Source organism: Prionailurus bengalensis, chromosome D1, assembly GCF_016509475.1.
Source record: "Prionailurus bengalensis isolate Pbe53 chromosome D1, Fcat_Pben_1.1_paternal_pri, whole genome shotgun sequence".
NCBI lineage: Eukaryota > Metazoa > Chordata > Mammalia > Carnivora > Felidae > Prionailurus > Prionailurus bengalensis.
The window spans coordinates 107,312,688-107,336,966 of record NC_057346.1 but is presented as its reverse complement, the minus strand read 5'-3'; the positions used below and the strand labels follow the sequence as shown (position 1 = coordinate 107,336,966).

Genomic DNA, 24,279 nt, shown 5'->3' with positions numbered 1-24,279 from the left:
AAATACAACTTCCTGTAGGAAGACTCATCTAAACCTGTTGGCTATATTCATGCCTTGTTTTATTTCATATGAAGCGGTTCTCAGCCTGGGCCACAGAATGCAATCCTTTGAAGAGCTTTAAACATTTACCGATGGCAGAGTTTCACTACCAATCTCCTAAGGCTGGCCGGAGACACAGTCAGTGCTTTGGGAAGTTTTGATCAATATCCCCAGATGTGTCTCATTTGCAAACAACACCTTTAACACATTACACAAACTATGCGTTTAACCTTTGGTCTTCCTAAGAATAAAAGCCATAGAATCTCAAAGTCACGTCTACTTTTTAGCTCGTGAGACTCATAAAATATGCAGATTGGTGGTATCTAAGAAAGACGTAACGACTATTTGCTGAAATAATAAAGAACGAGCACCCAAACAGTGATTCAAGAACTTGGAGCATGTTCGTTATTTGTGCTATTACCTCTAAACACCCGGACCTAGTACTCGCAAGAGGCAAATAGGGCCTCTTACCTCTGTCACGATGGTGGAGGGAAAGGAGCTCTGGTCATACACCCAGCCGTCCACACAGGGTTCCGTGTCCAGCTCATTTGTGTTAGGGAAGGTCCCATTCAGGTGAAGGAGCCCCCATTGCAGGTGGAGGAAGCGATGACACTTGTCTGGCCTCAGGTTTGAGTCCAGTGGAATGGAGATTCTCAGGAGGGCGTCTTGGTTGAGGATCCCAGTGCTGTTAGCAGAGACCGTGTCATTGTCGAGGATGTGGACCCAGCAGCGGTGACCAGGGACGATTGCAGTGAAGCTCTCCAATAAAATGTGAGGGTACGCTATGAGGTTGAGGATGCTGAAGAAAACCATCTGAAGGATGTGGAATCTCCCCCGGCCTCCAACTTGATCCAGGAGGTCCTGAAAGGCCATCGTGGCCGAACAAGCGATCTCCAACGTGAGCAAAATGACTTTATTACGCAAAGTTCAAAGGGAGAAAGTTCTCCATTCAGTACGTCACAGTAAGCGTGTGTTGATCCTGATCCCACTTTTTCCTCGATGGGCCCCGCCTCACCTCCACAACTGGGCCCCAGAAGCTGTTTCTCCAGGCTCTTTGGGGGGAGCAGGTGGGTAACCGCTGTCTTTAAAGTCACCAAGCGGTATTTTGCTGAGATACTTCCAACAGCTGACAGCCAACACTGTTTAAAGGTGTACTTTGCGAAAATTCTTTTCGTCAGCAGTGTCCTGAAGTGGCATTGAACTTCGATCCCCACGTCTGTAAATAAAATAAACCTACTACGTGGGTTGCAATGCCTGTCAGGACGTGTCGCTTGTGAGACCTCACAGCGAACGGCTTGGGATTGTCCTGTGAAAAGTACTGAAGGTCAGCGCGCGGCTTGTGTAGTCCTGAATTTTGATTAAAGGAGTTAATGAAAGTCACTGTGAGTTAAACTCAAGCAAGTGCAATGTGATGCAATCCTTCCATTTTGGAAAGTAACATTCTGCTTCACTTCAGATGCAACCATGGGTTCACAGGGAAAAGAAATTACTCGAAATGTGGGCAGGGTGGGTAGCAATGGAGGGCGGGGGCTAAGTCAGTGGTAAGCTCAGAAAGGCATTTACTTTTACAGGCTTATTGATTCCCTCGGGTAATGTTTGTGAAGACCTGTTCTGTGCCAGGAAGACAGCAGGGGGTAAGACAAGGTCTTTAAGGGTCTCCTGCTGTGGTGGGTGAGGGAGGGGCACATAAATACACTCTGCTATTATGTTATATTATATATTTTTTAAGTGTTTATTCATTTTTGAGAGAGAGAGACAGACGGAGACAGAGCACAAGTGGGGGAGGGGCAGAGAGAGGAAGACACAGAAGCCGAAGCAGGCTCCAGGCTCTGAGCTGTCAGCACAGAGCCCAACGTGGGGCTCGAACTCACGAACCATGAGATCATGACCTGAGCCGAAGTCGGACACTTAACCGATTGAGCCACCCAGGCGCCCCCACCTGCTATTATAAAACACATACATAGCAAATGCACAATATGCCAGAGAGGAATTGAAGAGAAAACATGGGGACCCTCATGCTTCTTGGTATTTACCCAAATGAGTTGAAAACTTACGTGCACACAGATGTTCATAGCAGTTTCTTCATCATTGCCCAAATATCCGTCAGTGGGTGCATGGATAAATAAAGAGTCCATTGTCTGGATGGACCATTACCTTAAAAAAGAAGAAAAGAAAAAAAACCAAAAACGAGCTATCAAGAGAGGACAGACATGGTTGAGCCATAAATGTAAATTATTACATAAAAGAAGCCAGTCTGAAAAGGCTACATTCTGCACATCAAAGGTGTTATGCTGTCTTGGAGAATTCAGTAGTGTTTTTTCTTCCTGCCCTTTGGGCGTCATAATCTCTATGGCCCTATCTTCACGTTCGAGAATTCTTTTTTGCTGCCATTTCAAATCAACTGTGGAGACACTTGGGTGGATTTAGCGCATCAGCAACTGTACTTTCCAAGTCACAAATTCTCTTTGTTGATATCTTCTATTTGACAAGCTGTCGTTCTCATGCCTTTCCGTTCTCAAATAAGAACGTAACATCTTTTTAATACGTAAAAAGGTAACGCTTTAAAATATGTAGGGTGTAAAAATGTAAATATGTTTTTGAACGTATTTGATAGCTGCTTTGAAGTATTTTTCTGCTAAGTCTAGTATCTGGGAAAACTTTGAAACTGTAATGATCACCTAGTTTTAGAACATTTTCATCACTCCCAAAAAGAAACCATTCCATTAACTATTAACGTGCAATCCCGATGACCTCCATCCAAACTCTGGCAACCAACGATACAATTTCTGCCTGGGTGCATTTGCCTCGTCTTGAAAGAAATCAGTCCCCTTAGGGCCTTTCCACTGATTTTTGATCTGTCCTTAATTTGGGAAGATGCTCAGGCATTGTTATTCTCGATTTTCCTTTTGCCCTCTGGCATTCCCAATTGCAGGGATATCACACTGCTTGCTGCTGTCTCACGGTTAAAATTCTGTTTTTTGTTTTGCATTTAAGTTTGGAAGGTTTCTGTTAACCAGCCTTCAAGCTTATGGATTCTTCACTTGGCCGTGTCCAGGCTGCTGTCGAGCCCATCAAAGGCATTCATCATTTCCATTACAGAGTTTCTGCTTTCCAGCATTTCCATGCATTCCTTCCTAGAGTTTCCAACTGTCTGCCTTATATTATCTGTCTGTTCTAGCGTATAGCCCGCTTTTTCCATTAGAACCCTTAGGATATTAATCTCATTTCTTTATTTCTTTTTCTTTGTGGTGGGTAAGAGTCCCTGCGCTGTGATCTTCAGATGAGTTTCATTTTTTTGTTTTTGTTTTTGTTTTTGTTTTTGTTTTTCTCTCCCGATATATGAGATAGAAAGGCTAGAGGGTTTGAAGTTGACTGCCTTTCTCCAGGCCAGATAAGGCTTTGGTGACATCATTTCTCTTAAGGACCCTCCTTCCTTACAGAAAGTAGAGCCAAGAACAGCTCCCGGGGCTCTGAGTATATTTCAAAATGTTTACTTTGTTTCTCATCCTCTTGGAAGGAAAAGGCATTTTATTCTTTTTTTTTTTTCTCTGCATAGGGAGAACTTGGTGGGGCTCCATGAATGTGTGGGAGCCCCACAGCCTCAGAGCTTTTAAATCCCAAACTGGTCTACTGCTGAGACTTTGACAAAATTCTTTAATTAAGGTGTAAGTCTTCCTGCCAGCTCCAGCAGGGCGCCTCTGCTCCCTGGAAGCTGTGATTCTATGTAGCTTTCTGTCTCTTCAGTTTGGCAAGTGGTGGGTGCCCTGGGACCTAGGTTCTCTGATGGATCTAAGAATAGTTTTCAGTTTATGTAGTTTCTTTTCTTCTTTTTGTGAGGACAGGAATGACACCTTTCATGCCCTTTACAAGTCAGAGCAGAAACCTGAAGTCTTTTCCTCTAACTTTCCTAGACTGAGTTCCAGAAGCCTGGTAAAACCAGCCCATGTGAAATTCAGAGTTGACAACTGTAATGTATTTTGCTTGGCAATACGAATAGTAGATTTGGTAATTTTTCTGTTTATTTAAAGCAAATGCAATTGTTTGCTCAGCAGCATTGGAATAAATCTGACCCTGGGGCGCCTGGGCTGCTCAGTCGGTTGTGTCCGACTTTGGCTCAGGTCATGATCCCGAGGTACCTGAGTTCAAGCCTCGTGTTGGACTCTGTGCTGACAGCTCAGAGTCTGGAGCCTGCTTCAGATTCTGTGTCTCCCTCTCTCTGTGTCTCCCTTGCTTGTGCTCTGCCTGTCTTTCTCTCAAAAATAAATAAACATTAAAACAAATTTTTTTAGGGGCGCCTGGGTGGCTCAGTCGGTTAGGCGTCCAACTTCGGCTCAGGACATGATCTCGCGGTTTATGGGTTCGAGCCCTGCATCGGCTCTGTGCTGACAGCTCGGAGCCTGGGGCCTGCTTCGGATTCTGTGTCTCCCTCTCTCTCTCTGCCCCTCCCATGCTCATGCTCTGTCTCTCAATAATAAATAAACGTTAAAAAAAAATTTTTTTTAAAGAAAGAAATCTGACCCTAACGGCCCTACTTAGACCAGATATTTCTACTAAAATATATATATATGTATAATAGATACACACACACACACACACACACACATACACACATCTATGTATATGTAGAAATCAGCTTTTTAGAAATGATTAACATCAGGGATATATGAATTTAAGAAGTCAGATAAATAGTTCATAATATTAGATTATTTATTATTACCTCCAACAATACCTCCTACAGCATAAACTCCCAAACGCCCGTAATGGCATTCATGTGAAAGTGGTCTTCTCAACAGAAACAATCCAGTTCTCTACCATTTAAGTACATAAAGTTTGTAAACAAAGTCATCTTAATGATGGGAAAAAATCTTAGTGCATTAGAAATGGCTATACAACATCAGTCTGTAAGAATTAAATGCTTGCTTTTAAAAATTAGCGGGAATATGGGGCGCCTGGGTGGCGCAGCCGGTTAAGCGTCCGACTTCAGCCAGGTCACGATCTCGCGGTCCGTGAGTTCGAGCCCCGCATCGGGCTCTGGGCTGATGGCTCAGAGCCTGGAGCCTGTTTCCGATTCTGTGTCTCCCTCTCTCTCTGCCCCTTCCCCGTTCGTGCTCTGTCTCTCTCTGTCCCAAAAATAAATAAACGTTAAAAAAAAAAAAATTAGCGGGAATACATAAAACTCTGTGCAAAGAAAACTAGAAAAATTTTGGATGGTCATAATATAAACCACACCACTAGCTGAGAATGAAACTGTGTTATTTATCCAAAGTTATTTTCCACTTTATTCATTCCTTTGACAACGCAAATTTGTGAACCAAAGATTAGATTCTGTGCGGCCGCATTTATGAAGTGAACAAGATTTCACTTTCGAAACAATGTTATGAATTTTCCTTCATGGTAACAGCCGTCAAGTTTTAGCAACAGTTATACTTTTAAAAGGGTAATAATTTGTCCAGAAAATATTTCAGTTGTAGTTATTGCTTCCTTACTCGCCATACACCAGTTATATTTACAAAATAGTTATATTACAGCTGGAGGTTTAGTTTATTTATTTGTTGCTTATTTATTTATTTTACAGCTAGAAGTTTTCGCTTTTTAACGCAAGCTTGATTCTTCACAAATGTCTGTAATTGAGGCACAGAACAACACATGGCACCCCCCATTGACCTGTTAGTGGATACAGGCAGTGCCCCTGGGATACAACATTGCAGGGTATACTTTCCTTTCACCAAGGGTAATTCCAAGAGATAGATACTGTTATGAGCCACTGTCTGTTAAAACTCCTAACAGTCTGGGGTATCTAGGTGGTGTCCCACAACCCACATAGCCCATCTCTTGTGCTGGATCAATGCATATGATGTGTGTAATAAGTTCGATCACCACCATGGAAATGCTCCTTCAGGGAGAACTTACCAAAGGAAATAAGTCTGATGAACTATAGATCCCATCGTTGCTCCTAATCTCAGTTCTGTGAGTGTGATTCCTTCTCTCTCTGCTATAACACCTCCTAGGTACCACTGACAGTCCTGGTGTAAGAGCCATAACCGGGAGGCATAACCAGGATTGGCCTAATCTTTGAGAGGTCAGACTTCCTACATTCCATACTTTGCCATGTCCCTTTACCATCAAAGTGGGGCAAGGAGGTACCAAGAGATACCCCAGTGGAACAACTCTGGAGAAAAAGAATGTGTAGGCATACTGGAAAGATCGGCTTTGCGTCTTGCTGATGCTGAGGCTTTATTAATCCAGTCAGGTCGGTGACTCTTTTCCTTGACTTCTGGCCTCTTAGCCTAGGAAACTGATATGATGGTGGAGTCAGCAGAATCTGACATATGATGCTCTTCCCGTGTTTCCTGGTGGAAATGTTCCCATTCTGGATACCAAGGCCCCCATGTTATATACATAGTCTGATTTGTAGGGATGAAGGGAACAAAATCCCCAGGTAGGGTACTAGGAGTTCGGTACATGGGGCTATTTCAATTGGTACCATTTTGTTCCCGGAACTATTTACTCTACCTATGGGGAATAAAGAACCGTAGTGGGGTCATTGATTTAGAGTATGTAATTCAATTTGGAAATAGTTGTCTGTCTTTGCAGAGTATCATCTCCTAACTGGCTCTCGGTGCACTGTAAATTTAACAAAGCTATCCCATTGCTCTATGATAGTGGCAGCTTCTGTGTGGTAGAGTGCGAATTTGAACCAGGGGGGTTGGTGGTCATGATCCCCCTGCCATGCCTTTTTTCACGCTCCATGCATGTCTTCTTTGGCTCAATGAACTGTTATGAATAAGTTTGTGTGGGTGAATCATGTGCTTCTCTGTGCCTTGGAACGGTTATTCTAGCGGAGTCATGAAGGCGAGAAATACTTAGCCAGAATATGGGTTGATCCGGGTCAAGATGAATCACTGCCCTTCGGTCTTGAAAGGGATCTAATGTGACCAATTCGGCATCCATATTCTAGTTGGTCTCTTTGAGAAATGGCCTCACATTGTTGATCCAACATTGGCATATTATTGACCCAGCACATTGACATTCAGCCGTGATGGTAGCTAATTCAGACTTACTCAGTGGGAGTAATGTTGTTGGGTTTATGCATAGCTTCTATCCCTACTGTTCTTTGTACCAGATAGTGGTGCAGATTTTGGCACTGGGATATGGAGTTCTACTTCCTGGTAACAAATACCTAAAAATATAGAAGCAAGTGGCCTTAGAAGTTGGTAATGGGTAGAGGCTGGAAAGGTTTTGAAGTGCATGCTAGAAAATGCTTCAATTGCCCAGAAGAGACTGTTAGTAGATAAATGTATGTCAAAGGCAATTCTTTTGAGGGCTCAGGAAGAAAAAAGGAGAGGGCTTTAGAGAAAGTTTTTTTTATCATCTTAGATGCTTAGATGATACATACACCATCCTGAATAGAGTATTGGTAGACATGTGACTGTTAAAGATGCTTCTGGTGAGGTTTCAGATGGACAGAACATGTCATTGGAAATTGGAAGAGAAAAAAGATCCTTCTTATAACGTACCAATGAATTTGGTTGAATTGTGTTCTAGTGTTTTGGGAAAAGTAGAACTAATAAGTTATGAACTTGAATATTTAACTAAGGAGGTTGCTAAGCAAAGCGTTGAAGGTACCACCTGGTTTCTCTTTGCCCCTGACATGAAGTTGGAAGAGGGGAGAGAGACATCAAAGAGGGAAGTCGTAAGCAAACAGTAACCGTAACTTGAATATTTGGAACATTCTTAGCTTACACATGTTGCAAAAACAATGAGAAAGAATGTCCTGGAGATAACATCAGAGGTGCGGCTGGGCCACCACTTGCTAAAGTGTTTTCGGAGGTGGCTCATAAAATCGAGCAGCGTCACTGCAGAAGTCAGGGTTGCGATGTCATTAACAAGGAAAGATCTGGGTAGGACCTGCTTGTCTAATGGCTTAGGCGCCTCCGGGTTGCATGGGAGGCCAACCCATTTTTAGAGAATTTGTTGTTAGCAGACCCACGGCCAGCCTGGACTGAAGATAAGAGAAAGAGGGAGAAAGGAAGCAAGGCAGACTGTTGGGATTCTACGGGATGGGCCAAGAAAACTCCCTGGCTGTGAACATGCTTTAGCCTTAAAGGTAATGGGAAGAAGACCCCAAATACAGTTCAGAGCTTGGTGGTGGATGTGTCTTCTACCTGCTAACACCCACAGAGGGTGAATTCCCCCAGCAGGGAATCCACTTTGGGTATGTCTCACAACTCTCAGCACAGACCCGCTGCCAACTGGTAGGTAAATGAACTATGATTTTCTCAAGGTCCCATTGAATGAGTTCATGGCTGGGGCATGTGAGTCGCAACCTCCGTCCAAGTGTGGGCTGCTGGATAAAGGTGCCAGCAGCGCCCTTAGAAGGAGGAGGGGCAGACCCCTCTTCTCTGACTGCTGTCTTGGTGGGCTCCACCAGAACCCTAAGTCCTAACCAGCACAACAGGGACACCCCAGCTGGGGAAGGCGTGGCTCCTTGCAAAGGCACGTGCAGCCCAGATTTGCAGTTCTCTGTTGCTGCATACCATGCTGTGTGGTACTTCCGTCCCCCACCCCAGCCCTATGGAATATCATGGGTCCCCCCCACCCCGGGCATGGTGGCACACGATCGAATGGCCTGAGCACTTGGTGCTAGCACCACCTAAAACACCCAAGGAAGTTCGCATGCTACCCATTAAACGTAAACCACCCTCTCAAAGCCAGTGGAAGACACTAGATGAGGCCCGACTCCTTCTCCCTGAGATTGGTATAGTCCAATGAGTTTCTCATTGATTTTTTTAAGTTAATTTATTTATTTTGAGGGGGGCGCACTTGGGAGGGGAAGAGAGAGAGGGAAAGAGAGAGAGAGAATCCCGAGCAGGCTCCCCACTGTCAGTGCAGAGCCTGACGTGAGGCTTGAACTCACGAACCGGGAGCTCACGACCTGAACCGACATCATGACCCGAGCCGAATTCAGGAGTCGGACGTTTAACTGACTGAGCCACCCAGACACCCCTCTCATTTTCTTTAAATGTAGCAACCCAAATGATCTGGATTTTATATCTAATTCCAAAGAGGCTCCAAATTGACCCCAAATCCAGAGAATTCTCCTTGTAGGGACCCCCCACCCCAATTACAAGTCTGGACTCCTTTACTTCATGGGGCCTCCTATACGATTCAGGAAGCCCTGGAGGGAACATACATGGGGGTCAGCTATGAAGGAGATATTCACACAGACTCCCAGGTGTGGGCCTAGACAGCCCACAACCCCAATGCCAGCCCTTGGGTGCCGGGCCCTGCAATGCTCTTCCCACCCTTCCCACCTCCTGGTCCCTGAGCCCCATGCTAAGCCTATTGGGAAGCGACCCTTAAAACGATTCTTAACAGCACAGTGCCCTATACTGGCAGTTCTGCCAATTGGTCTCTGATGACCTTGACCCACAGTAGCCCTGGTGCAAATTCCTCTCCCTAAAACAAGCAATGATCTCACTAACAGAGGCCAACTTCAATGGCCCAAGATGTCAAGGCCCCCTCTGCTCCCAAACAACTTCCCCAACTGCAGCCATCAGTTCCCCAGGGCATTACCCTAGGGACCTGGTGGCTCCCTGGAGCTTGCCCCGCCTCCTAAGGACAGTCACCCATTTATATAACGACTGGTCCTATTAGACATAGGAGCTCAAGTCAGGACAATTCCAGGTAACCCTTCTCAGTTCCCCCAGCGACCCTACAGTCTACAAGGCATGGCAGCTGAAACTCTAAAGGGAGTGAATATTAATCTAGATGTGTCTATTGGCACCGTATTTCTAGAACAGTTGCCAGTGGTGGTGGCCCCCTAGCTCTCTTGTTTTTTCCTATCAGAAGTACCAATGCCCTCACTCAGTGACACGCCTGGGAATAAACCCAAATTCCTGGCCTTTCTCTGGAGAGCTGCCCAACGAGAACCCGTCCAATTGCCTCCTGTAGTGAAAATGTTTAATACACCAACATATTGGCTGAAGCAAAGTACAGAAGGACTTTGGCCCTTTCGTTAGAGACATGCTTGACCCCGGGGTCATTAGCCCTACCATCTCACCCTTTAAGAGCCGTGGACGGTGTTAAAACTGACCACCAATGAATAGAGACTAACAAGTGACGATCAAAATTTAAACGCACCAGCTCCTGCCATTAAGGCTTCCCCTTCCCAATATTGTAGAGATAATAGGTGGTCTGCAAAGGCTCAGGGCCTCTCTCTGCTGTCCTAGCTGTAGCCAACATGTTTTATTGGGTTCCAATGACTGAAGACTGAAGACAACTTCAATTTTCTTTCACTTCCAGGGGCATCCGATATACCTTTCCTTGGCTGTCCATGGAGGAGCTGAATAGCCCCCCATCAGATATAGCCTCTAGCCTCTGCAGACAAGATCCAGATCCACTCAAACTAACCCACTGCCGCCTCTGACATCATATAGATGACATTCTACTATGGGGCCCTCTGAGAATGCCACACAGGAAGACTCTTATCTAGTGACACAACGTTCACAGCACAGAGGACTGCGGTTGCCCCGTGTAAGGTCCAAGGACTGGCCACTTCTGTCAAGTTTCTTGGCAGAGTGCAGTCAGCTGAGGGCCGCAGAGTCGATCTCTCTGGAAAATACCAACCGCTCACCGTCAAGCCTCCTGCTACACTTCGGCAGGCACAGCACATGCGAGGCCTTTTCACCTTTGGGGGACAACACATTCCACGCCTCTCCAGTCTCCTGAGGCCCATTTATGCCGCTGCAAGCAAATCAGCCTCTTTCCACTGGGGAGAAGCTTAATGAACTGCCTTACAGCAGGCCCTGCCATTAGTTCCTCCGGGCCCAGAACTTTGAGTTGAATTACTGGCAATACCTGATTATGCCTCGTGGAGTCACTGGACTAAACGTGGCTCGACCTGGTTGCTTGTGGGTTCCCGACCGACCGTCTGCTCCAGATAGCAGCCTTGTACTCACCATACATATATGAGCATGGAATCTCGGCAGCTTACTGGGCCCTTTAAGAGAAAGAGGCATTAATGTTCTCACAGTTCAAACTGCTTTACACACAAGCCCTACCCTGCTTTGGGTCAGAGAGTCGACTCAGCAGAGGCTTGGCCTGGCCACGGAGGCCTCACTGACAGAAAGGAAACGATACCTTCAAGAAAGGGCTAAATTTCGTGTTAAGGGCCTTTCCAAATTGTGAGGGGATGCGGCTTCCTCCACGCTCAGCCCCTTGTCCATTGACACTGAGGTGCAGTGGGGCCGCGTGGGTGGCTCAGCCGGTTAGACATCCGGCTCTTGGTTTCCGCTCAGGTCATGATCTCACGGTTCGTGGGTTCGAGCCCCGCGTCAGGCTCCGCGCGCTGGCAGGGTGGAGCCTGCTTGGGATTCCCTCTTTCTCCCTCTCTCTCTGCCCCTCCCCTACTCATGCCCTGTCTCTAAACAAACAAACACACAAACAAACAAATAAAAAGTGGAAAGGGAATTGGTGTTTTTCACTGACCGCAGCAAAGTCCCCGTACGCAACGCAGCTGCCTGGAAGGCTTCAGTTTATCATCCTGCCAGCGGCACATTCCTAGTAGGGAGGGCCCTCCTGGCCTGGTCCAACTAGCAGAATCGGTAGCGGTGTGCCTGGCTCTACACAGGCCGCAAAAGCGAGACTCCCAAGGACGCTCGTTTTTACTGACTTCTGGACGGTAGCCAATGATCTCGTTGTCTGTCCTAGAAAATGGCAAAGGGGTCATTTCATGATTCAGGGAAGGCCTATCTGGGGTGCCTCCATTCGGAGAGAAACAGCCCACTCTCACATGCTGATTCTGGTTATTCTGTGTCTGCACGAACCCACCCACACACCGGCAGACAACAGAAACAGATTATAACCGCACTGCAGATCCTTCTCCAGAAGGCTTGCCTGTTTCAAGACCCCACATGAACCAGAATACCCAACATTGCCCCAGACACAACTATTCCTCCAGAGATGGCATACCCACTAGTGGAGTGGGCCCATATTACATCAGGCCATCGGGGAGGGACAGTCCTCACTGTCTGGGAATACAAGCATGGCCTGTTTCGGGCCCTCACCCTGGCTCTAGCCAAAGTGGGGGTAGTCAATTACCTCCTTTGCTCCCAAACAAAATCCTGAAAGCCTCCCAGGTGGGGCTTGGGCAGCAGGGGGACAGACCCTGCGGGATGGCAAATATGTTTTCTTGGGCCACCGTTGCCCTCTGCTGGAGCTATTGGGTATGTACCCATCATCGCTGATCCCTTACCTGGTGACTTGTGCTGACAGCTCTCTCCAGGCATGCTGCTTCCTGTCACATGATCTCCTCCTTAACCAGACATATGTTCACTCCCTTTGACCCACCAGACATTATGGATTCAAATCAAGGTGCCCATTTCGCTTCCCAAGTGTTCAATCACGGGTTCTGGAACATAGGATCTCATGGAGTTACCACTTAGCCAACGGGCCCCCTTGGCCAGACATAAAGACGCACAATGACCTACTCAAAGACATGCTCCTCAAGCTTTTAAACAAGTGGTCCCCCAGGTGGACAGAAATTTTACTCCAGTCTCTAATACTGCCTATTTCCCGGCCCTAAGATCTCCAAATACCTTACACCAACCACCAGTCTCCTCCAAAGATTCCGTGTTAGTACTCACTCCCAGGGAATCCCCACGCTTTTGACCTCAGAAAAGACATTATTCACATGTGCTCACCAAATGGATGTTTCCCTTACCATTTTGATTTTCGCTCATCTTGCCATCTTCCACACTGATAGAGGGCAGATTGTGCAATATGAGTCTTATAATGGAGAGCCCTAGGGGACAAACCCCTGCCAAATTGCTTAGAGATTATGATCATACATATATTATTAGCCTAGATGAGGTTAAGGCAACCAGCTTTGCCTTACTATTCGGTTTATAAAGTCTCGTTAATTAAAACAAACTCACCAAAAAGTTTGCAGGAGATGAAAATTACAGCTCCGGGCCCCACTAGAGGAATTGTGTGGGCCTCAGGGAGAGGAAAATGAGCCCCCCCCCACTTAGTGGATGGCTAGTCACCCTAGAAAATGAAATCCAGGGGCACCTGGGTGGCTCAGTCGGTTAAGCGTCCAGCTTCGGCTCAGGTCATGATCTCGAGGTTCGTGAGTTCGAGCCCCACATCAGGATCTGTGCTGACAGCTGAGTGCCTGGAGCCTGCTTGGGGTTCTGCATCTCCTCTCTCTCTGCCCCTCCCCTACTCGTGCTCTGTCTCTCTCGCGCATGCACTTTCTCGCTCAAAAATAAACGAACATTAAAAAATTTTAAAAAGAAAATGAAATCCAAAACAGATTTCCGGGATCTAGTGGCCCCTTCAGCAGGGCTCTGTGCTGCCCTGTCACTCATCTTGGTTGCCTGCAGAGGCCTTGAACTGACACTAGCCCCTCGTGCAAGTGCATGCCTCACTGGCAGCCCCAGAGTCCAGACAAATCCAAGTTCCCGCCCTGACTTTCCCAACAGCCCTTGTCATCAACGGTCTTCCCTGCCTCCCAGCACCTGCATGCCTCATGCGCCCCTTCAATAAGACCCCCGTGGGGCTTTACCGAAACCCCACCTTTTGGGGTTGATATTCACCAATGGAGCCCTAGAGGGGGACCCCAAAGCACTCTACCCACATTCCCTAATAAAGCATGGGCCCCAAGTTTTGTTGCTCTTTCCGGCTGCCCCCTGCCTTCGCCTCCCCATGGTGCCCTTTGAGGCACGCTGGGTACTGCCTCCAGGGTCTGCGAGTAATAAACTTTTCTATTTCATTTTCTCTTGTGGTCTTTTACTGAATCACAACTCACCACCTGGCACCCCGGGCCCCACTTAACAAGTGTTAACTTAGCAAAATCAGAACAGGGCTAAAGACGACTGAGGGCCATGTTAATGGAAATTGGGTGACGGGGAACCTCGATGTGTAATGTTAGGCAAGAGTTAATGAACTACAGCAGCTGTGCTTAAGGACCTACACCTGATGAGCCACATCTGTACCTGGATCTTACTGAGATGATAAGATCGGGTACCTTGAGATGATGCTATAATAAGAACAGGAATTCGGGGAATCTTGAAAGAATTGAGACTATAGCTCGGAAAGAGATGGTTAACAGAACCTTCCTTAAGGGGCGATCTGTGCCCATGTCCAGGAAGAAGCTCTAATCCCCCAATTAGAAGACAGAATTTGCCATAATTTCTAGCACTTCTCCCCTGTTTTCTGATGTCACCATTGATTCTCCAACTTGTTTTTCTCTCTATAAGAATCCCTTCGAGAATTACTACCAAAGGGGCACCTGGGTGGCTCAGTCGGCTAAGGGTCCAACTTCAGCTCAGGTTATGATCTCACGGTTCATGAGGTCGAGCCCCGCATCAGGCTCTCTGATGTCACCACAGAGCCCACTTTGGATCCTCTCTCTCCCTCTCTCTCTCTCTCTCTCTGACCCCCTCCCGCTCACTCTCTCTCTTTCTTTCCCTAAAAAGCAATCAATAAAAAAAGAATTACTGCAAAACACAAAGTAAATGAAATATGTTCCCTGGTAACCCTTTGCAAAGGGATGACCATTTGAAAACATGACTGTCTAGAGGGCATCTGCTGCCTTTTGTCACACTGGAAGGAAACTGGCCCAGCCCTCTGAGCACAGCATTTTTAGACGTGTGCTCACTATACTTCCCGACCTAAAATATGCCTCGTCCTGTTTGCCCTGCACCACGGAACATCACAGCCGATGGGTCACAGCCGATGGAAGATCTACGGGACTTTCTTTAAAAAAAAATTTTTTTTTTAACGTTTATTTTTAACAGAGAGAGACACAGAGCATGAGAGGGGGAGGGGCAGAGAGAGACGGAGACACAGAATCTGAAACAGGCTCCAGGATCTGAGCTGTCAGCACAGAGCCCGATGCGGGGCTCGAACTCACACCGAGAGATCATGACCTCAACTCACAGACCGGGAGATCTTGACCTGAGCCGAAGTCGGACGCTTAACCGACTGAGCCCTCCAGGCGCCCCATGACCTACAGGACTTTCTTTGACAAGAAATATCAGTTTTTATGAATCGGCCACCTACCCTCCTAAGTGATATATGATGAACCAACCAACACAAAAGGAAAAGGCATGGAATAAACACAGATGTTCTGCATTCAGTAAAACAAGCGATCCTTTCCCCACTGGCTTCGGTATAAACCATGACCCTTTCCTGGAGGGGCTGAGTAAATCTTCCGAAATAAATGACCAGCCTCCCGGGGCAGGATCTGAGAAGGCAGGTGCCAGAGTTTCAACTCTCACCCTTGGCATTGGCTAAAGGGATTTGGAAAAGGCAGGGGAAACACAGCAAGGGTTGGAATCCCTTCTCATGTGTTATCACTTCAGAATCCCAACACTTACCACCCTTTTCCGCAGCGGTTTAATTCCCAGTGAAACCAGACGATCTGAATGTCACAGGCCACACAACAGGGCTCGTCCCCTGAGATGTACTGCCGTCTGTGGGAGGGGCTCAGGTCCTCTCCCTGATCTCGCTCAGGTTTCTTCAGTGGCCAGGACAGTCCTCAGGCCTACAGGAACCGGCAGCCCCGGGGAGCTGACTGCACTCCCCGGGCTGGGGGCTGCCAGGGTCTGAGGGATGAGAGTCTGGTGTTTGGATGTGGGCATGTTTGTGATATACCTTCCGGGGTGTGTATGTCACACAAGGTCACCTAATGTTGGCCCCTGCACCATTAAACCTACTGATGCAGGCTGGGCAGAGTCGGTCTGTATGATCTAGGGAGCCGTGGGGGAGTCTGAGGTTGGGGTCAGGAATGATGAGGCTGTAGCTAAACCAGAGGCACTGGCCACATGGAACAGTCTAGGTCTAAATCTTTCCCTGGGAGGGGCAGCTGGCTGGCTCAGTCAGTATGAGCAGGCAACTCTCGATCTTGGGGTCATGAGTTCAAGTCCCACATTGGGCATTTGGCTTACTTAAAAAAGAAATGTTCAGGGGCGCCTGGGTGGCGCAGTCGGTTAAGCGTCCGACTTCAGCCAGGTCACGATCTCGCAGTCCGTGAGTTCGAGCCCCATGTCGGGCTCTGGGCTGATGGCTCAGAGCCTGGAGCCTGTTTCCGATTCTGTGTCTCCCTCTCTCTCTGCCCCTCCCCCGTTCATGCTCTGTCTCTCTCTGTCCCCCAAAAAATAAATAAACGTTGAAAAAAAAATTTAAAAAAAAAAAAAAAAAGAAATGTTCATAAATCTTTCCCTGGGGACAGTGACCCTGAATGATGGCTTGCCTTCCTCACTACAGACCTAGAGCACACAGCTCCCCTCAGGGACAGCCAGGGGGTTTACTCACTCTTTTTCCACATCCAAGAAACCCGAATCAGGAAAACCCTGCTACCCAAGTGCTCGAGGTGGAGAGTCCAGGAGGCTTGAAAATCTGTGCCCAACAGAGATAAAAGACACTTATATAAGTTTTGAGTTTACATCTTATAAAGGACAATAATAAATAGAGGCCCAGGCAGCCAATGACTGGTTTTAAGTATAAAGACCTGGTATGTTTTGTGGAATATTTCCTTGCCGGGTGACGATTTTTAAACTAGAAAATAATTGTAGGGGCGCCTGGGTGGCTCAGTTGGTTGAGCATCTGACTTTGGCTCAGGTCACGATCTCACGGTTTGTGGGTTCAAGCCCCGAGTTGGGCTCTGGGCTGACAGCTCAGAGCCTGGAGCCTGCTTCGGATTCTGTGTCTCCTCTCTCTCTGCCCCTCTCCACCCACATTCTCTCTCTCTTTCTCTCTCTGTCTCAAAAATAAATAAACTTTAAAAATTTTAAAATAATTGTATAATTTGAGCTGCTAATTGTTGTTAAGTGGGGGGGAAGGGCTTAGAGTGTTCTTGTGGAGGATACATGATGGAGCCTTCTAGGGTGTTAGAGTTTTTTTCTGTATCTTCACCTGGTTGCGTATTTACACATGGAACTATTCATTGAACTGTACGTGTTTGTTCACTTTACTGTTTGTAGTTTTGCCTCAATTAAAATAACAACAAACAAGTGAAGGAAGTTAAAGCCAAAATCTGAACTGTGACTGAGGTTCCCAGCTTCAGTTTCCGGCTGATGAGTCTGGTAGGGTGACAGGTAGACGAGATTCCTCGCTGTACGATTAGTTCTGGGTCCGTCCAAACACAGAAATTATCTTTATGGCTTCCTCATGTTTTACCTACCCACCTGTCACCACACACGTTGCATTCTTTGGTAAGGAACAGATTCAGGTCTCCACTATTTTAACGTTCCTCAGGCATGGTGGGAAACCTCCCTCACAAAGGCCAGTAAACAGACCTCCTTCCTCAACTTGGGCGTTGGAACAAGTCACACGCAGGTGTTTTCTGTGCTGTCTCCAGCTCTTCCTGCATGCTAGATCTCACAACCTTCAACAACAACGCAACAAGAAATGGCTCAATTGTCACAAAATGGTGGGCATTGTGAGGAGCAATGGGCCCCCAATAGAAAACCGGATAGATGACTTCTCTTTCTGTCTAGTGGAAAACATACCCACTGAAGATGCATCGACAGGTGTAAAAGTTTATGATTTCCATAAATCCTCCACACCAGGACTATCAAGACTCCAGGGGCGTGCGTGCTGCCAACATGATGAGGTGGGAAAAAACAGGGGCCGCCACTGGTCATCGGTTCCTTGGCATTGTAAGTGTATCTGATGAGTGGCCTGGAGCCCTGGTCTGGAAGCCGTCCCGTTCATCTTTTAGCTGCTCCTTTTCCATTTTTCTCTTGGGTTTCTCATCACCGTGGACAGGGCCACCATGCCCAGGAAGAGGGCGGCCTCGTGGCCTCAACACTGTAGCAGCAGCAGCACCAGCACTGGAAACCCAGGGTTTCCACGTGGATCCCTCAGCTCCCCTTACAGCTGCTCTGTGAGGGGTCTGCCCTTCCCTGGGATGCTGCCAGGGCTCATGACTGGGTCCATAGCCCCCTGGTATCCACAGACCCTCCCCTACCTCCACCCCTTCCCAAACACCCCTTCCCAATTGTCTATATGAACACTTTTCTCTCACTGCCTCTTTCAAAGACCTTCTGTAGAATTTAGCTTTGGAAATAAAAGTCAACCAGTCTCACAGGCTTTTTCTGCTTTCATCTGCAAAATGTCTTCCAAGAGACCAGAAGCATAGAATGGATAATCTGAGGGAATGTGGGGAAGAGACAGGAGAAATTTCAGGAAAACCATCTATTATGAATACCACCGGTTTATCAAAGTCATTCTTCCTCCTAATGAAGTATTTGTTGCTTCGTGAAGAGAAAGACTGATGTCTATTTTGTTCATCTCCCCGGGGGCTGGTGGCCAAGCCACAGAGCCTGATGTGCATTGGGAGAATGTTCCACAAATCCTCATGAGCTTTTCCTGTTGCAGATTGACAACCGTGTCGTGCTTAGTGGTTTGGGAAATTAAAAAAAAAAAAAAGAGCTACCACTTCACATCCTCTAGGACTGCTGTAACAATAACAGCAACGACAGAACTAGAAAATAAATATCGATGATGATGTGGAGACACTGGAACCCTTGCATGCTGCAGGTGGGAATGTAAAATGGTGCCACCATTTTGGAAGAGTTTGGAGTTCCTCAAAATGTTAAACACAGAATACCCATCCCAGCAATTTCACACCTAGATATATACTCAAAATAATTGAAAACGTGGACTCAAACAGAATATTGAACATGATAGTACATAACGGCATTCTTCACAATAGCCAAGAGTCTGACCCTTAACCGACTGAGCCACCCAGGTGCCCCAAAAAGGAATGAAATTCTGATAATTCTACAACCCTTAATAACCCTGAAAAAATTATGCTAAGTGAAAAAGACACAAAAGGACAAATACTGCATTATTCCACTTATATCTAGAGTAACTGGAGAAACATGTAGAGTAGGCAAGTTCACAGAGATGAAGAGTAACTACTAGTTACCCAGGGATTGGAGGAAGGGGGAAAGAAGGGTTTTTGTTTAATGGATCCAGAGTTTCTGTTTGGGGAACTGAAAGAGTTTTGGAAATCGATAGTGCTAAATGGTCGCACCACTTTGTGAATGCAATTAGTGCCACTAATTTCTAAAAATGATTAGAATTGCAAATCTATGTTATATGTTTTTTACACCCCCCCCCCAAAAAAGGAGTGAGGATTTTTGGTAAGAACAGTGATAAGAAGTATAGACAGTCTATTTCCCTGAGAATGGTTAATGGTGGCCCTGCTGTCATTCAGTTTTCCAGGAAGCACCAGATGCATTTTTCAAGTACTTGGTTAGTATTTTGTCTGGTTATCATTTTGCAGCCAGATTATCAGTGATTTATTTTTCATTCACTGGTAGTTTACAATATTTTTCAAATAGTTTTTTTTTAAGTTTATTTATTTTGAGAGAGAAAGAGAGTGAAAGTGAGGGAGGGACAGGGAGAAAGAGAGAGAAAGAATCCTAAGCAGGCTCCACACTGTCAGCACGGAGCCCAGCTCAGGGCTCAATCCCATGAACCATGAGATCATGACCTGAGCCAAAGCCAAGAGTTGGATGCTTAACCATCTGAGCCACCCAGGTGCCCCCTAATAGATTTTTATAAAAGGAAAAATATAAGCCTGAGGACTGAAGGTGACATTTCAAATGGAAGAGGAAATCTTAGAAATTATGGCAAATTTTTTATCCTAATTGTTGTATTAGAGCTTTTTCCTGCACAGAGCCCCTTGAAAGGAAGTCCTGTCAACAATCTGAGCACAGTGGCTATACATTTTTAAAGTCACAGCATTTAAAGCATGATTCTATTAATTACCTAAAAAGAATCCCTGGGGGGCCCCTAGTGGCTCAGTTGGTCAAGCAATGGACTCTCTATTTTGGCTCAGGTCATGATCTCCCAGTTGTGAGATCGAGCACTGTGTCTGGCTCCACATTGTGTATGACGTCTGCTTAAGATTCTCTCTCTCTCCCTCCCTCCCTCTGTCTCTCACAAGTGCTCTCTCACTCTCGCTCTCGCTCTCTCTCTTCAAAAAAATATAAAAAGAATTCCCTGGAATCTAGCCACAGGTTCCTAGATCAAAGTGTCACCTAAAAGAAGCACAGCTAATTCATAAGCCAAAAGATGACTTTACAGGATGGCATGGAAATCTCTCCTGAAAGAGGTGCTCAGTACTATGATCTCAGGAGACAGGGAGAGAAACTGTCCAAGACAATAGCCACAGTCTTTGTAAATCCTAATCCAAGAACTGATATCCCATCACTTGTGTCTTTTTTCTGTTTGTTAGAAGTTAATAAGTCCAGACAGCACATGCTAAGAGGGGAGGGATTTCATAAGAGTGTAAATATCAGGAGGTGGAGGTCATGGAAATTATTTGGGGGCCCGCCCACTATAACATACAAGTGGAGAATTTGATTAGGTAGTCAGACAAACAAATCTGGAATTCAGTGTGTTAATTCAGCCTGGAGATTTAGGTTTATCATCAATCCCTGAAGACACATATTGAGTGTGGAACTGGATGAGATCCTCGAGGAAGTAAGTATAGACAGAGAAGGAGAGGTCCAGCTACTGAGCTCTGGGGCCCTCTTATTTTTTTTAACTTTATTCATTCATTCTGAGGGGGGGGGGCACATGAGCAGGGGAGGGACAGAGAGAGAGTAAGAGAGAATCCCAAGATGACAGCGTGGAGCCCCATACAGGACTCAAGATCATGACCTGAGCTGAAATCAAGAGTCAAACAGTCAACAGACTGAGCCACCCAGGCGCCCCCATTTCCTCCTTTCCTTTTCCCTTGTTGCCTCTTCAACTCTTCCATAACACCTCAAGCCTTTCTCCATGTACGTATCTTATAATATTGCCATGTATCTGTCTTTTTCTCACTGATCACAAGTGATCCCAGCTTTACACACTGCTGTATCCCTAGTGCTAGCACAGTAGAGATGCTCAAAAAATGTTATATAAATGATCAATACTCTGAGGAAATAAACTCCTATGCCAGTTTACCACTCCTTTTGTCTTTGTCATTCACTCCTGTCCCCCAATTCAAGGACTGAAATGTCTGTAAGTTCCCGGTGTGATTTCACCCGACAGAAGGTCAGTTAGCAAAATTTAATGTTTACACTGAACAATCCACTTTGTTTTCATTTAATCTAGGGTTGTTTTCATCAACTCTCCCCACCCCCTCTCTCTCTCTCGCTGTCTCTCTCCTTTTTTTGAAGATCAAAATCTAACCTCCTTGGGTGCCTGGATGGCTCATTCAGTTAAGCATCCAACTCTTGGTTTCCGCTCAGGTCGTGGTCTCACTGTATGTGAGTTCCAGCCCCACACTGGGCTCTGCACTGACAGTGTGGCGCCTGCTTGGGATTCTCTCTCTCCTTCTCTTTTTATGCACCCCCCACTCGTGCTCTCTCTCTCTCAAAAGAAATAAAAATAAACTTAAAAAAAAATCTAACCTCCTTAAATCACTTCATCACTTTTTTCAAGATGAATAATTTTAGATTTACAAAAAAAAAGTCCCCAGATAGTACAGTCTCAACAGATCACACATCCAATTTCCCTTTTTGTTAACACCCTACCTGAGTCTGGTGTATTTCTTAAGATTAATAAACCAGTACTCCTCTCTCTTTACCCCTCCACCACTTGTGAGCTCTGTCTGTCTCTCTCAAAATAAATGAAAAACTTGAAAAAAAAAAAAAAAGGTCGGGGGAGGCCCCTAGGTGGCTCAGTCAGTTAAGCGTCTGACTCTTGATTTCAGCTCAGGTCATGGTCTCACAGTTCTTGGGGCCCAGGCCCACATCAGGTTCTTCCCTGACAGTGCAGAGCCTGCTTGGGATTCTCTCGCTCCCTCTCTCTCTCTGCCCCTCCCCTGCGTGGGTGCTCTGTCTCTCTCAAAATAAATGAATAAACTTTCAAAAAAAATTAATAAACTATTATTATTATATTGTGGTTAAAGTCCATATTTTATTCACGGTTCTTTTGCATTCACCTTTTTCTATCGCTAGATCCAATCCATGAGACCACACTCTATTCAGTGGTTATGCCTCTTTAGGATCCTCTCAGCTGTGACACTTTCTCAGGCATTTCTTGTTTTTGATGACCTTACCAGTTTTTAGGAGTACTGATGGAGAATTTTGTAGAATAGTGGAATTCATCTGGCATTCTTCTCATGAGAGTACTGGAGATACGTTTTTTTTTTAAAGAGTAAGAAAACAGATAAAGCATCATTTTGGGGCGCCTGGGTGGCTCAGTTGACTGAGTGTCAGACTCTTGATCTTGGCTGAGGTTATGATCTCATGGTTTGTGAGTTCCAGCCCTGAGTTGGGCTTTGCACTGACAGTGCAGAGCCTGCTTGGAATTCTCTCTCCCTCTCCCCCACTCATGCTCTCTCTTTCTCAAAATAAATAAACTTAAAAAAAATTTTTTTAAGTACCACTTTCATTACATCGTAGCAATGGCACAGACTATCGGTATGACCACTGCATTTGCATGTTCTCTATCAGTCTAACTAAAAGGGTGTCGAGGAAGATGGTGGCATAGGAGGACGCTGGGCTCACCGCGTCCTGTCGGTCACTTAGATTCCACCCACACCTGCCTAAATAACCCAGAAAACCACCAGAAGACTAGCAGAACGGATTCTCTGGAGCCAAGCATAGACAAAAGGCCCACGGAAGAGGGTCAGAAGGGTGGAGAGGTGTTGCACGCTACACGGACTGGCGGGAGGGAGCAGGGGCAGAGGGGCAGCCTGCCAGCCTAGCAGAGCCCCCGAGTCTGGCTGGCAAAAGCAGACAGGCCAGACGGAGTGTGTTCGGACAGCAAGCGGGACTTAACATCTGGAAGGTTATAAGTTAACAGCTCTGCTCGGAGAGCGGGAGGGCTGGAGGACAACGGGAGGGAGAGTTGTTGAGCCCCGGACGACAGAGCTCAGCTTGGCGGGGAACAAAGGTGCTGGGAAGCGCCATCTCCCTTGCCCATCCCCTAGCCAAAATCCCAAAAGGAGCCAGTTCCTATCAGGGAACTTGCTTGCACCACGCAAACACCCAACTCTGTGCTTCTGAGGATCCATCCCTCCGGCGGCGGGTCTGACTCCCTCCCGGTGCTGCAGGGCCCCTCCCAAAGTGGATCTCTGAAGGAAAAGTGAGCTGAGCCTGCCCTCCCTCCCCTGTGCACCTTGCCGATCCACCCCAGCTAATACGCCAGATCCCCAGCACCACAAGCCTGGCAGTGTGCAAGTAGCCCAGATAGGCCACGCCACCCTACAGTGAATCCCGCCCCTAGGAGAGGGGAAGAGAAGGTGCACACCAGTCTGACTGTGGCCCCAGCAGTGGGCTGGGAGCAGACCACGGGTCTGACTGCGGCCCCGCCCACCAACGCAAGTTATTCAAGACAGCACAGGGGAAGTGCCCTGCAGTTCCGCACCACTCCAGGGACTATCCAAAATGATGAAACGGAAGAATTCCCCTCAAAAGAATCTCCAGGAAATAGCGACAGCTAACGAACTGATCAAAGCCAATTTAAACAATATAACAGAAAGTGAATTTAGAATAATAGTCATAAAATTAATCGTTGGGTTGAAAACAGTATAGAGGACAGCAGAGAATCTATTGCTACAGAGATCAAGGGACTAAGGAACAGCCAGGAGGAGCTAAAAAATGCTATTAATGAGCTGCAAAATAAAATGGAGATGACCACAGCTCGGATTGAAGAGGCAGAGGAGAGAATAGGTGAACTGGGAGATAAAATTATGGAAAAAGAAGCTGAGAAAAAGAGAGATAAAAAAAATCCAGGAGTATGAAGGGAAAATTAGACAACTAAGTGATGCACTAAAGAGAAATAATCTACACATAATTGGTATTCCAGAGAAGGAAGAGAGAGGGAAAGGTGCTGAAGGTATACTTGAAGAAATAATAGCTGAGAACTTCCCTAATCTGGGGAAGGAAAAAGGCATTGAAATCCAAGAGGCACAGAGAACTCCCTTCAGATGTAACTTGAATCGATCTTCTGCACGACATATCATAGTGAAACTGGCAAAATACAAGGATAAAGAGAAAATTCTGAAAGCAGCTAGGGATAAACGTGCTCTAACATATAAAGGGAGACCAATAAGACTCGTGACCGATCTCTCTACTGAAACTTGGCAGGCCAGAAAGGAATGGCAGGAAATCTTCAATGTGATGAACAGAAAAAATATGCAGCCGAGAATCCTTTATCCAGCAAATCTGTCATTTAGAATAGAAGGAGAGATAAAGGTCTTCCCAAACAAACAAAAAC

At 46.3% G+C, this 24,279-nt stretch overlaps 1 protein-coding gene across 1 annotated transcript in view; it reads right to left on the bottom strand.

Moving 5' to 3' along the window:
- The window catches only part of LOC122483922 (solute carrier family 22 member 9-like), a 36,384-nt gene extending 35,046 nt beyond the window's left edge, over window positions 1–1,338 (bottom strand). The window contains exon 1 of the mRNA XM_043581475.1: window positions 511–1,338. Coding sequence (XP_043437410.1) covers window positions 511–912 — 402 coding nt within the window. The 5' untranslated portion in view covers window positions 913–1,338. The remainder of the gene's footprint in view (window positions 1–510) is intronic.
- Window positions 1,339–24,279: the final 22,941 nt, after the last annotated feature.